General features: G+C 52.0%; 1 protein-coding gene across 1 annotated transcript in view; it reads left to right on the top strand.

Moving 5' to 3' along the window:
• The first annotated feature begins 3935 nt into the window (after positions 1 to 3935).
• Positions 3936 to 14769, top strand: part of ANGPT4 (angiopoietin 4) — a 45326-nt gene continuing 34492 nt past the window's right edge. The window contains exon 1 of the mRNA XM_003904938.4: positions 3936 to 4782. Coding sequence (XP_003904987.1) covers positions 4474 to 4782 — 309 coding nt within the window. The 5' untranslated portion in view covers positions 3936 to 4473. The remainder of the gene's footprint in view (positions 4783 to 14769) is intronic.

The raw sequence follows: 14769 nt of genomic DNA on the forward strand, positions 1-14769 counted from the left end.
GTAGTGGTGGTGATTATGGTGGGAACTCTTATAGAATGAACCCAAAGGAAAATAAGGAGATGAAGGAAAATAAGAGCCTAGAGCTGGAGGGAAAAAAAAAAAATCTAATATCATTTGAGCACCTGGATCCAGCCATGCCTGAAGCTAGATACTCCTAAAATTTTCAGTTAAATTAGTCAATAAATTCCCTTTTTACCCAAGCTATTTGAACAAAAGCCAAAGTATCCAGGTGGATATAAGTTTATTTTCTATGCTCTACCTCCATGGCAGCAGCAGGCAATGGGAAAATCAACCTGGGTTGGTTTGTTTTTAGCATTTGGAGGCCAGACACTCAGAACAACTCAAACAGAACTTCCTGCTGCCCCTGCTGGAAAGGAAAGGGTGACTGCCTTCCTTTCTGCTTTGGGACTGCAGCTCCAGCATCTGCTCAATAGTGGAGACTATTCATTCAACATAACACTCATGAGGACCACTGTGAGCCTAACCTTAGGACAGGCAACAAACATAGAAATGGAAAGTGTGACAGCAGCCCTGGAAAGGTGTTCAGTCTAGAGGGTGATCAAGGCCTGCAAACAAGCCTTTCTAATGCAGGGTGAGTGCTTTGGTGAGGGACAGGCAGGCAAGGGCCTTTGGGCTCCCAGAGGTGGAGGCAATACTCCCATTTAATGGGGAGGGACAGATGCAGGAAGGCTTCCCAGAGGAGGCGATCCCTGAGATAAGACCAAAAGACAGGCAGAAGGAAGCTATGAGAATACAGGTTGGGGGAAGTTTTTAAACAGAAGTTCCTGCCCAGGAGTGTAGACACTGAGGCCTCAGAAGGCGGAAAGCATGCGGGGGAGTAAAACCAATTCCAAATGATAAGGTACAAAGTGCCAGGGAAACAGTGATGAGAATGGAGGCCACATCCGGCAGGGGCTTGTAAACCACAGAAAGAGTTGGAGTTTAGAACTGAAGAGTTTTAAACAAAGAAGTCAGGGCGGGATTGTGTCTTAGAAAAATCACTCTGGACTGGGCATGGTGACTCACACCTGCAATCCCAGCACCTCGGGAGGCCGAGGTGAGTGGATCACCTGAGGTGAGTGGATCACCTGAGGTCAGGAGTTTGAGACCAGCCTGGGCAACATAGGAAAACACCGTCTCTACTAAAAATACAAAAATTAGTCAGGCGTGGTGGCGTATGCCTGTAATCCCAGCTACTGGGGAAACTGAGGCAGGAGAATCACTTGAACCAGGGAGGTGGAGGTTGCAGTGAGCCAAGATCATGCCACTGCACTACAGCCTGGACAACAGAGCAAGACTCTTGGTCTCAAGGAAAGAAGAAAGAGAGAGAGGAAAGATAATGAAGGAAGGAAGGAAGGAAGCATAAGGAAGAAGGAAGAAGGAAGGAAGGAAAGAAAAGAAAGAAAGAAAGAAAGAAAGAAAGAAAGAAAGAAAGAAAGAAAGAAAGAAAGAAAAGAAAGGAAAGAAAGAGAGAGAAAGAGAGAGAAAGAAAGAGAAAGAGAAGAAAGAAAGAGAGAGAAAGAAAGAGAAAGAAAGAAAGAAAGAAATTGTTTGTTGTTGTTGTTGTTGTTGTTGTTGTTAAGAAAGAAAGAGAGGGAGAAAGAGAGAGAGAGAGAAAGAAAGAAAGAAATTACACTGGTTGCAATAGCAAAGGTCAATTAACCAGAGTTCACTTCTGAGGCTGTTGCTCTCCTTGCAAGAGAGGAAGCACCCTGGTCTAAGAGAGTGATGGTGGGGTGTCTTAGCCCATTCAGATTGCTATAACAGAAGGTACTAAGCTGGGGGCTTGTAAACAACGGAAATTTATTTCTCACAGTTCTGGAGGCTGGGATGTCCAAGATCAAGGCGCCAGCCAATCTGGTGTCTGGTGAGAGCTTCCTGCTTCATAGATGGTGCTTTCTTACTGCATCCTCACCTAGCAAAAGGGAAGGCCAGCTGTCTAGGACCTCTTTGATAGGAGCATTATTCTCATTCCCAAGGCAGAGTCCTCATTAACCATTCACTGCCGAAGGCCCTACCTTCTAATACCATCACCTTGTTGACTAAGTTTCAATAGATCAATTTGGGGGCACACAAACATTCATATTCATAGCAGGAGGTAATGATGATAGCTGTCATTGGTTGAGCATGTACTACGTGAAAGGCTCCATGTTAACCTTATTACAGGAATCAGACTTTTAGCCGCTGTAACATTACTGTTTTGACGGAAGAGGAAACTGAGAGACAGGTTAGGCAACTTGGCAAAAGGCACACAAATGGGGGGTCAGGAAAGCCAGGATTCCAATCCAGCATTCTGAGTAGCGAAGAGGTGACAGAGGGGGGAAATATCTAAAGGATCACATTGGAAGAACAGGTCTGATGGGATGGTAAGATCAGGAGCAGAGTGAGGGATGACGGAAGCCTCATGTTTCCCAGGCAGGGCCTGCTACCTAATTTGTGGAACTCAGTGAAGAATGCAAGTGCTGAGCACTTTGTTCCACATGTATTAAGAATTTCAAGACAGTGCTGGTGGAGTGTAAACCAAGCACAGGGCCCATCTAAGCTTGGGACCTGGTGTAACCGCCTCGTTGAGATTATCAAGCAACTTAGTCAAGACAATCATAATGACGACCACCATTCACAATGGCCTCCTCTGCACCCAGCGCTGTGATAAGCTCCCAATCCACATTACCATGCTTCCTCTCACATGGTCAGGGTGCTATGACCCCATTTACAGCTGAGGCAACTGGGGCCAAGCGGGGCACACAGAGCTCAGAGCATGGGGAAGGCTCAGGGGAGGCTGGAGGCTGATAACCAGCTGCTTTTCCTTTGCCTGCCAAAGCCCCACACCTGGTATAATGTTCTCAGTCCCCAGATGAGACCCTAGTTCACAGTTGCCCAGAAGCAGCCTGCCCCAATTCAAAACTCTATCGGGATTTGGGAGAACAAAAAGGAAAATACTAAACAGCCAGACTGGCCCCTACTCTGAGGAAACAAGCAGGGAGTGAGGAAAAGCCCATACAGCTGGCAGAACACAAAGGCAGCCCACCCGTGAGAGGCCCCACCAACTCCTGGGCACCTCCTGCCTGGACACCATGTCCCCCAGGGACAAATCCCTGCCCTAGAGGGGTTTATGCTCCAGTGGGTTGTGGGAGGCGAGGTGCAATGGTAACTATAACATTGACAACGGAAAATATTTATTTAGTGCTCACTCCGTGCCAGCCTTGCTCTAACTCACCTAATTTTCATGCCCTGGGAAGTAGGTGGTATTGTTTTCTTCATTCAGGAGGAAATGAAGTCACAGAGAGGTTAAGTGACTTACTTAAAGTCACACAGCTGGTAGATGATAGAGCCAGGATTTGAACCGGGAAGCTGAAAACTCCATCCCCATGCTGAGGACTCACACGCATTCCTCCTGCAAGAGACAAGGTTTACTCGGTTTACACATCAGGGTGTGGAGGCCCAGAGAGGCAAAGTTGGCCACCCTAGGTCTTGTGGCCACCCTAGGTCTTAGCCTCCCGACACTCCAACCTCCTCTCCTCACCACCTCCTCTCCACCTGCCACTCCAGCAGCCCCAGGGCGATCGGCCCCAGGACACGACAACTTCTCATTACTGTCACAAGCAGTAATGCCATCCTGGGGCATAGCACTTTCCCTTGGCCCTGAGGGAGAAGAGGACAGGAAGCAACTCCCAGCTGGGTTGCTCACTTGCCCCACCTTGGAAGGATTTTCTGTGTCTCTGGAAGCAAAGTGGATTCGCTGGGCCCTCCCCAGCCTCACCCCTCTGCCTCCTCCCCTCTCTCTTCTCTCTCTGGGGGGTCACTTGTACTCCAAGCACTAATATGGAACCAGAGGGAGGAAGGTGCAGCGGGGAGAGAAGGCGATGGCAGCGGGGCTGAAACTTGAGATCTTAGCCTTGGGGGGCAGGGGATGGGGGTGGAGGGAAAGAGGGAGAATAGACAGAGACAGGAAGGGAGAGTTAAGTTGCATTTGGTTTTCCAAAGCGAGCAGCACTGGAGCTTGGTGTCTGTGTGTACATGAATGTGTGTGCATGTCGGCGTGCGTGTGAGTGTGTGCTCGTGTGTGCGTGAGTGTGTGCGCGTGTCGGCGGGCTGTTTTCTTCCCTTCCCTCCAGCAGGGAAGCCAGGCCTCACTGGATAATCAGAGGGCTCAGAGGTGAGGAAGGTAGAGCAAGGTTGGTGCACGGTTAGGGTAAGGGCAACGTGCGGTCAAGACTGAGGAAGGAGGAAGGGAAGGAGTGAAGAATAGAGGTAAGAGGGTGTCGGGTGGGGGTGGAGGGAGGCGGTGAGAGGAAGCTGAGCAGCCGTGGTATTCAGAGCAAGTATAAATAGCCGCCTGGACAGAGCTCGGCCAGACAGAGGTCTGTAGCTGCAGCTGCAGGCAAGCCTGGCCACTGTTGGCTGCAGCAGGACATCACAGGCATAGTCCCTGGGGCTCTGAGCAGACACCCCTTGCCATTGCCACGCCTCCAGATGCTCTCCCAGCTAGCCATGCTGCGGGGCAGCCTCCTCCTCTTGGTTGCCACCATGTCTGTGGCTCAACAGACAGGGCAGGAGGCAGGTAGGGGCTGCGAGACACTTGTAGTCCAGCACGGCCACTGTAGCTACACCTTCTTGCTGCCCAAGCCTGAGCCCTGTCCTCCAGGGCCTGAGGCCTCCAGGGACTCCAACACCCTCCAGAGGGAATCACTGGCTAACCCACTGCGCCTGGAGAAGTTGCCCACCCAACAGGTGAAACGGCTGGAGCAGGCAGTGCAGAACAACACGCAGTGGCTGAAGAAGGTATGGGGCATGGGAGGCTTGCAGGGGGCAGAGGGTGGCTTTGGGGTCTGTCACAATCGGCAAGTGGAGCGTCCATCCCAGAGGCCTTCCCTGAGCACAGAGGGCTGGCTCTGAGTTGCACAGAGAGGGGCAGGGACGGGCCTGAGGCCACACAGCAAGACTGGGCAGTGTAAGCTGGCAACCTGACTCTTTAACTGCCATCCCTTCATTCATCCAACAGAAATCCATTCAGCCCTGACCAAGGGCTGGACAGACCAAGCTATGCTGGGTGCTGGGGATACAACAGTATAGTATGTCTCTCTCTAGACTAGCGGGGGAAAGAGGCAATAAGAGACAATCTACTATGTCAGATGGTGAAGCAACATGAAGAAGGAAGAGGCCACCACCACCCAGTGGTGGCCCTGGGTGACTGCTTGAGGTCAGATCATTAGAGAGTACATCTCAGAGGTGACATTTGAACCCAGAGAACAAGGGAAGTGATACAGTAGGCCAGGCAGGTATTTGAGGGAACGTTCTGAAAAGGGAGCAGCATGTATGTTGACCGTGAGGTGGGAATGTATCCGCAACGGTGAGTGCCTGGAGAACCGCGGGGCGACGGACTGTGTGGCTGGAGCAGAGGAGAGGGAGCAAGGGTGTGGGGAGGTCTGGGAGGTGAGAGAAGGGCAGGCCATGCAGCTGTGGGGGCCGCTGGAAGGACTTCAGCTTTTGTTCTGAGTGTTGTGGGAGCCACTGCAAGAGACACCGGTGATTTGATTTGAACAGCATAGACTGTAGGAGGCAGGGTAGAAGCAAGAAGCCCAAAGAGATGGCCGCTGCAGCCACCAGGTGCGAGGTACCGGAGGCCTGGAGCAGAACGGGACTGGGAGGGGGTGTGGCCAGTCCGATTCTGGTGGGTTCTGGAGGTAGAGCCCATCAGCTCTGCTGGTAAATTGGATGTGGAGTGCAAGGAAGCAAGGAGCTGAGGACGCCACTGTGGTTTTGGCCCAAGACCAGGACTGCTGTAGAATGCCCTGTCACGCTTTCATCTTTCAGCAAACAGTGCGAGCACCTATTGTGTACCCTCGGCAAAGCACCAACTACAGAGGTGTGCAAGGCAGGCTTGGCCCTGGCAGGGCATGAGGGCACAAGAGACATCCTGGGAGGTCTGATTTGGGACTCTTGAGAGTCCCTAAGTGAGAGCTACCAAGGAAAGGGAGAGGGACCCAGGAGACAGTCTGGGCAGTGACTGGGGAATGAAGGATGCAAACCAATTCCTGGAGTTTTAGAAGGTATTAAACAGCAGACAAGCTTGACAACCACCTCTGGCTCCCGGCAGGATGATTGTCATGGTTGCCACCCTGGCTCCCTGCTAACATTCGGCCCCCACCCCCTATTCTCCTTGCAGCAGACCAAAGAATCCCCATCAAAACCTAAGTTACATCCTCTCCCTCCTCCCAGGGCTACCATGCATCCGAATAAAAGCAAGAACCCTTACTCCCTGGAGTTCCCTCTCCCAGACCCCTACTGGGCTTACCCCAGCCTCCTATCCTCTCCAATGTCACCTCCTCAGAGGCCCTTCCTGCCCACCCCGTATAAAATAGCCACCCTCCTTCTTTCACCCTTTATCTCTTCTGCCAGTTTGTGGGTTTTTTTCTTAGCACTTATCCCTACCTAATATTCTTAAAAACATTTCTTTTGGTCTGTGGGCTCCCAGAGAGCAGGCGCCATTTCTCTTTTGCTCACTCTTGGGTTCCCAGGGCCTAGAATAGTGCCTAACATGTAGTAGGTACTCAATAAATGTCTGTAGCATGGGTGCATGCATGAATGCATAAATGTTCTTCCAACCTCTCAGGTCCCAGGTCTCCATCCTGCTCCATGATGACACAAAATTGGCATTGATGGGATCCTGAGCCCAAAACCCATGACCTTGACCTCCCGCAACATCCCATCTGAGGGTCCATGGGTGTCTCAACTCCAAAGCTATCTGAGATAACTCCCTACTCTTCTCCAAACACCCTCCTCGTGCCTGCTTCTCTCTGTTTAGGGTATGACACCACCCAGCCACAGGGTGTCTGTGCCCTGGGGGCATCCTGTGGCTCCCACCTATTCCCCAGGCAGCTGGCCCAGCCCATCCTACAGCCTAGGCTTCTCTCATGGTCCATCTTTCTGGCTCAGGCCTTGTCACCTTTCCCATGGACAATGTCATCACCTCCCACTGGGCCTCCTACCCCAAATCTCACCTCTCACTCTCATCCATCTTTGAATCCCCTGGGTGTCGGATGCTTGGGAAACATTGGCTGAGAGCTGATGGCTTGAACTGATGGCTTGCAGGATCAGAAGGTCACCTGGTCCGACGCTTCAGCCTGAGATGGTATATCCTCTCCAGGCATCCATTCACCTAGCCTGAAAATCCTGAGCTGGGGTCAGTCAGGTCACCATAGAGTGCCGTGGGGCCTAAGATCACTGATATGGGAGTTCAGCTGACCTGGCTGCAGGTACTTCCCTACCACATGGCTATGGATGAGCAGGTTTCAGTCTCCCTGTCTGCAAAATGGTGAAAATGTCAGTATGTCATTTGACATACAGGTGAAAGTGACAGTATGCCAGGGATGGCTGGGAAAATAAGTTAGACTGCCCACAAAGCACTCCCAGCCTGCTGCCTGGCTTTGTGTTTCACAAAGACACAGGGGAGCTCACCTGAGCAGTGTGATGGGCTTTTCTTCAATTCAGCATAATCCCTATTTTAAGCCCCTGCACCAATGAGTGGGAGAAGCTCGATCTTGGTCAAGTCAGTACAAGGGTTGCACGTGTCCTTGGATCTGGGAATGTCAACTGTCCACGCTGGTGTTCTCAAGGACTCCTCAGTCCTGCACCGTCTCTGGTGTTTGCGGTGCCATCTCCTGGGGCAGGAGCCCCTTGGGTTGAGCACTCCTTCATCCCCTTGGCAATCAAGTCACTGCCAGGTCGCCCAATGCCTGTGGAGCCTGCCACAACGTCAGACCCATCAGCCTAGATACACCAGGTCACCACATTGCCTGGGTCTATCCCCTCCTTGGGCAGCAGCAGGGCCCGAACGGTGAGAGCCCTGACTCTGGAACCCAGCTGCTGGGATTCCAGTCTCATTTCTGCCCCTTGCTGTGTGACCTGGAGTTGCTTCATCTCTCTGAGCCTTGGTTTCCTCACCTACAAAACAAGGTGAAAATACTACCTACCTCTGAGGATTTAACAAGATGATTCCAGGAAGTCCTTGGCCTGGTGTCAAGTGTAAACACTCAACACATGTTGGCTATTTCCATCGGGGGTTGTCCCTGGAAGTAGAGACATGGGTCCTGCAATTCTTAGGTCCTTCTTCACTCCAGTTGAGACACGTGACCCTTGGTTCATGTAAACAATAATTTCTCTCTCTCCCCTCTGACACTCCTGGGCCCCAGTGGGGGGTGTTTGCTACCTTCTGTAGCTGTGGCTGTGACCTTCCTCTGGTTCTTCTCTTGGTCCAGGCATATCTCAGATCTTCTGAAACTCAAAGCCCTTTTTTTTTTTTTGGCTTTTTCTCTAACATCCCAGAAAAGTTAAAAAAGAGTTTTGAAATACTCTCATCTAATGGCACCATCATCATCATCATCACCATCATCACCATTGCTGTAAGGGATGAACAAGCTCTCAGCAAGATTCTATTCATCTAGACAGACACAGGGGAGATCCTCCCTGTTGCGAATCCCAGAGGCCAACATTTGCTCAGCCTGTGCCCCCAACTCCCCTCCTGTTTCCCCAGTGTACAGGTGAGGAAACAGGCCAGAGAGGGAAAGTGACTTGCCAGAGTCAAGTAGCAGTGAAAGTCAATCTGGATTCTCACTCCAAACTGCAGGTTCTTTTGGAGGCAAGGGAAGCAAGATCTCGAGAGGATGGGGTGCTCTTGGTGCACCCTTCTACTGCAGAGTTTCCAAGTCTCCAGATACCCACTCTCTTTTCCTAGCATACAGCTTGCTGTGTCCTACTGCCAGTGCTCATCGGGCAAGGGGAGAGCCCCAGCCTTGCCCCTTCTCTCTCTCTCCTCTTTCACACTCTCCTCCTCCCCTGCACTCCCCTTCCCTTTCTTCTCCCTTCTCTCCTCCTCCTTCTGCCTCCCTCCCTCTCCTCCTCCTCCCTCCTGGAAAGCCCCTGCCCCAGTGACTCCCATCTGGAGTCAGCTCCTGGGGCTGCACATCAGCTCTGGGCTCTGCTCCACCCTCTGCATCTGGATGAAAAGCTGCAGGCAGGAATATTGAGGAGGTTGGGGGACAGAGCCAGCTGCAGTGCAGGCATCTCTAGCTGGGCTGGGCAGCTCAGTGGCTAGTCACATGACCTCCTCTGTCCGCCGCGTCCTCGCTCTAGGACCCAATGCTGGCCCTTCCCTCTCAGTGCCTCATCCGGAGGCTGGGAGGAGAATGACAGCACCTACTCCTGACCTTCTATGTGACGTCAAGAGAAGCAGAGCAGGGAAAGCCTCTGCACACAGCAGGTGCTCAATAAGGGCTCCCGTGTGTGACTGCCATTTCCCCAGTTGCTCCAGGTGTCCCAGCCAAGAAGTGCCATCCTCTGCCTTCTCCTCATGTCCTCACAGAGTGATCCATTCTACAGATGAGGAGAATGAGGAAAACCAGGGCCAGACACAAGCCCCAGGCTCCCTGGCCCACCCCCACCACCTGAGGGCAGCACATCTTCCCCAGTCTCTGAGCTCCCAGGGACAGGGCTGACTCCACCTGGAAACCAAGGGTGAGAACTACTTTCTCGCCTTTAGGGAGCAGCCAATAGCTGCTGGCCTGGAGTCCATGGTAGCCTTCTCTCTATCTATCTCTGTTTATCTTTGTCTGTCTCTGTCTCTTTCTCTCTCTCTCTCTCTCTCTCTCTCTCTCTCTTAAAGACAAGGTCTGGCTCTCTCAATCACTGGGGTGCAATGGTGCAATCACAGCTCACTGCAGCCTTGAACTCCTGAGCTCAAGCGATCCTCCCGCCTCAGTCTTCCAAGTAGCTGGGACGGCAGACGCGAGCCACCGTGGTCAGCCTGTCTCTCTATTTCTGCGTCTCTCTGCCTCTGTGGATCTCTCTTGGGGTGCTCGCGGTGGCCCTGACTCACTGTTGCTAACTCTGTGGGTGTCTCTGTCTCTGATTCTCTCTCTTGGTTGGCTATCAAGTGTCTCCCTGCATCCTTCCCTGTCTCTTTCTCAGCTCCTCCTTTTCTCACCCCGAGGCCATCCCTCCCACCTCTACCTCCCTGGGTAGACCCAGGGCACACTGAAGACCCAGGGCACATCTTCCAGAAGACCGATGCCCACCCTGCAGCTGGCAGCTCAGCCAGGGCCTCTTTCTCTTCCTCCTCTGCACCCAAAACCAAGCAGAGAGGGGTCAGGGGCTGGGCAGGGGCCTCCCAACCTGGCACTGTCCCAGCCTCTGCTGTTTGCTCCAGGTCTCTGACGTCAAACCTCAGAATAACTCGGCCCCTTGGCCTGGCAGTTGTGAGGCTCTGCCTAGCTGGGTGTGGGTCAAGAGAGCACCAAGGAGAAACCCAGGGCGGGGTCCTTGCCCAGCCTGAGACCCTCCCAAACTGACCTGGTTTTGGAGCCAGGGTTCCAGTTGCCCCAGCCTTCCCAGGCTGCCCACAAATTCTTGGCATTTTCAGCCTTCAGTTATCCAAACAAGAAATGAGTCTCGGTGCCGAACAAAATATCTTGGGGTTTGATTTCCTAACCTCAACGCTGGCTCCTTTCTAAGCAGTTTGGGACTGGGGGATGGGGTGGGGGGAACAGCATCTGCTTCTTAGAGTAATGGGGTTATTTTTCCAAGAAGGGGGCCTAGAAACAGCTGGCACAGATACCCTCGGCCTGGGGATGACCAGCTGGCTCATGCCCGGGATGAGGTGGGGGTGCAGGGCAGGCACCAGCAGCAGCAGCCCCCCCGGCGACTTCCCCCAGAGGGATGCGTTTATTTGTTCAACTGGCTTGGCCAGCCAGCCCACAGAAGACAGAGCCACAGAGGACAGGGCCACAGAGGGCAGGACCACATGTTTCTAGTTCTCTCCTCCCCAGCCTTAGAGCTCAGCCAAGCTGGGATGTACACAGACCTTCTTCCCCTTCTCCTTGAGCAGGAAATGTTAGAAAACAGGCCCCAGGTCTTCCCCCTAAGCCTACACCTCCAGTCAGACTCGGGCCACAGTTTGTTTGCATAACCTCAGAGCCAGCTCTGAAATATCTGGAATGAACCCTGAGAGATGGCTGTGGGGTCTGGGGAGGACCAAGTTGAGGTCAGGAGGTCACGTCCCAGGGGTACCACTCCAAGCTATGGCAGCCCAGGGAAGCCACACATGGCAGCTGGCTCCTCTCTAAAGTGGAACTCAAGATACTCGTGCCTCCCGGAGTGAGTGGAGGATGAAAAAGCAGTTATGACGTAATGAGTAAGTACTTATTTAGTGAGCATTTACTATATGCCACATACTGTCTTAGGTGCTTTATGTTACTGCATTTAATTCTCACCATGACTCAGTAAAGTAAGATTGCTTGTCCACTAACAGATGAGGAAACTGAGGCACCAAGAGATTAGGTGACTTGCCCAAGACCATACAGCCAAGAAGGGTGAAGTCAGATTCAGTCATCTGAGGCCAGAACCTGTTATCTCAGCACTTAGGATGGTTTCCTGTCCAGTAAATAAGCTATGTCCATGGTGGGCGGGTCCCTGGGCAGTAGTTGGTACCTGGAAAATATAGAGGACCCTGGTCCCCAAAGGGGAGACCCATAGCTGCTAGATTTTTCTTCCCCCAGGAGCCCTTAGGCCAAGGAGAGCTTCCCTAGGGCTTTTCTGCCAGGGATGATTCAGGCAGGGCCTCAGGCAGCTGTGGCCATTCTGAAAAGCTAAGGGGCTCCAGAAGCTCAGTCTGGGTATCCCCACAATTGCACGCCCCATTCTTGGCCCAGGGCCTGGGGGTAAATCCCACAGAAGGCCAGTGTAGGTCCTGAGTCCCAGTTGACTCAGTTTGAATCCCAGCTCCACTGCTTACTGGCTGTGCCTTCTCAGACCATTGCTTTTCCACTCTGTGTCTTGGTTTCCTTATCTGTGAAGTGAGAACAATAACAGAAGCCACTTTGCAGGTTACTGAGGTGATTAAATGAGGCAACGCACATGTGGGGCTCCATACACGTCCTGGCAGAAAGTAAGTGCTCGGTAAACCTAAAGACTCCAGGATTCACAGTGGAAGGAATCCTGTCATACCATCCATATCTTACTGTAGTTTGCTTTTGTTCCCTCAACTTTACATCTGTGAGATTTTTAGCTGTGCAAATATGAGAAAGACCTGAGCTTCAGTTTTTCAATCTATAAAATGGAGGTGATACACACATTGCCTGGGTTTGCTGTGAGGCTCAAAAGGCTGGTCGGGGGATGTGCCTGGCACCGCTCCAGCGTGCAGAGAACCAGGAGATGCTACTATTGTTTCTTCTGTCTTCTGGGGTGAGTGCTTTGCTGTGGCGAATTCACATATGGGACTTTCCCTGGGCCAGGCACTTTATATGTGTCTTATAAACATTGACTCATAAACCTTGTGGCATCATAAGTTGTTTAACCTCTCTGTGCCTCATCTGTAAAATGGGTTGATAACAGGTCCTACCTTGGAGGGTGGCTACAAGGACTTAATATACCTAGTGGTTAGAACAGTGCTGAGCACATAATAACTGTTCAATAGGCATGTTGCCAAGCAAAATGGGCACACCATTCCATTCTGTGACATTCAAGTGTCAGGGAGGTGAGCAATCGCAAACACCTCCCAAGATCAAGGTTGAAATATAGACGACCACCAAAGGCATAGCTGAGCCTGAGGAGGCAGGGACCCTGGCAGCCCCTCCCAAGTCCAGATGGCAGAGGCAGGCCCTGCTCCCCCTCCCTCTGTAGCCCCTTCCCCTACACTCCTCATCTTCTCCTTGTGGCCTTTTGCCTGGGATGGACACTGGACCTACCACCCCATCAGAGGTGAGGCTCAGGAGCCAGGGAAGTCCCAAATATTGCACAAATATGGGAAGCGCTACTGTGTGCTAGTCACTGTGCTAGGCCTCATGAACAAGACAGACAAGAATCCCAGCCCAGCTCCTGCAGAGCACAGATCCCTGTGGCCATTTCCCTATTCCTTCCAGGCCCTCTGCAAGGAGGAAACAATGAGGCCACTGAGGTTCAGAGAAGCTCATCACTGGCAGAGAAAAGAAATGGCAAAGCTATTGAGCAAGCTTGCTGACTCTCAGTGCAGTGCTCCAGGCCCAGACCACACTGGATGTTTGGAGATGCTGGGCCTGTGTCAAAGAATTGAGGGTTGAGCCAGGGTTGAGAAGCTCATCCCTCCATGAGAGCCCGTTGGTCCCCGACTCTCTCTACCCCTGGCTCCCTGTCCACTGGCTCTGCTTGCCCAGAGCCTAACCCAGAAGAAAAGCAATAGAATATCTTGCAGAGAGGAAAACAACAAGGAAGGCTTGGGCCCAGCTACTCAGAGAGGACAAGACAAACCATCTCAGTCTGCAATGAGCCACAGGGTGAGGGCCTGGTGCAGGCCTGGGGGACAGAAGCAAGGCACAGGACGAGGGCCACCCCTCACAAATCACAAGTCAGCCCATTGTCAAAATGAAGAAACTGAGGACTGGGGATGGCAGAGAAGAGAAGCAAGAGGGTTAAACCTCTATAAGCTCTGGAAAAGCAGTATATTAGTTATCTATTGCAGCATAGCAAATTACCCTAAAACATTTAGCAGCTTAAAATAATAATAAACATTTATTATCTTTCAGTTTCTGAGGGTCAGGAATTCTGAAGCAACTTAACAAGGTAGTTTTTTTTCATGTGGCTGCACTCAGATATCAGCTAGGGCTGTACTCATCTGAAGGCTTGACCGGGGCTGGGGCTCAGCCTCCTGTGTCTGGTGAGCTGCTGGCCATGGGTAGAAGGCCTCAGTTCCCCTCCAGATGGGTTCCTCCCCAGGGCTGCTTAAGGGTCCTCAGGCCATGGTGGCCTACTTCCCCTAGAGCATGGGGTCCAAGAGAGGGCAAGACAGAAGACACAATGCAATGGTTTAGCCAAGGAAGTCACACTAACGTTTCTACAATATCTAATTAGTCATGCCAGTTAGTCCTGACTTCTTGAGAGAGGGGACTACACAAGGGCATGAGCACCAGGATCCCTGGGGTCATTCTGAAGGCTAGCTGCCACAAGCAACCCACTGAATGGCTAAGGGTGTGGTCTTTGGAGACCAGAGGCCTGTATTTAAATCCAATCTTTGCCACTTAGGCAAGATGCTCATCTTCTCAGTGCCTTCCTTTCCTCACCTGTAAAATGGTGACAATGGGAGAACCAAGGACTAAATGAGCTGTATTTGTAGGGCTTTGGGGCCATGCCTGGGACACAGTAACCCTTTACATATCTTCCTTGGGAGACTCTGGCAGCAGTGCGGAGCCTGACCTGTTCTGGTAGCTGCTGTCTCCCCAGCACCATGCACAGGTCTCGGCACATCTGAACGAGTTGGTTAGAGGAAGTAAATGAGCACCAAGAGTATGTCTTGCTCATTTCTAGAACATTCCTCCTACAGATACCCCAAGCTGACTCCTTCCCTCCATTCCCCCTGGGAACCCTCCTGCCTGCCCCTCCCATCTCTGTGCTGGTGTTTCTTCCCCTTTCTTTCTGCCCTGGCACCAGTTAGCTCTCTGTTCTCTGGCCTCTGTCGTCTCCACTGCCTTTGTCTCTCACAGGCTCCAGCAGTGGCTGGGCCTGGGCTCAAGGCTCCAAACTTGCTTCTAGATGCCAAACAACTATTCGATGGAAATCTGGTGCCCCTTACACAAAACTGACCCATCTGTTCTTTCAACAAATATTTTATCCAGGACCTCTTATGTGCCTGGCTCTATTCTAGGCATGGAGGTGGCTGAGGTGAGGTGGGAGGATCACTCAAGCTCAGGAGTTCGAGACCAGCCTGAGTCAACAAAGCGAGACCCTGGTCTCTACAAAAAATAC

Source organism: Papio anubis, chromosome 16 (genome assembly GCF_008728515.1).
Source record: "Papio anubis isolate 15944 chromosome 16, Panubis1.0, whole genome shotgun sequence".
In the NCBI taxonomy this organism is placed as follows: Eukaryota; Metazoa; Chordata; class Mammalia; order Primates; family Cercopithecidae; genus Papio; species Papio anubis.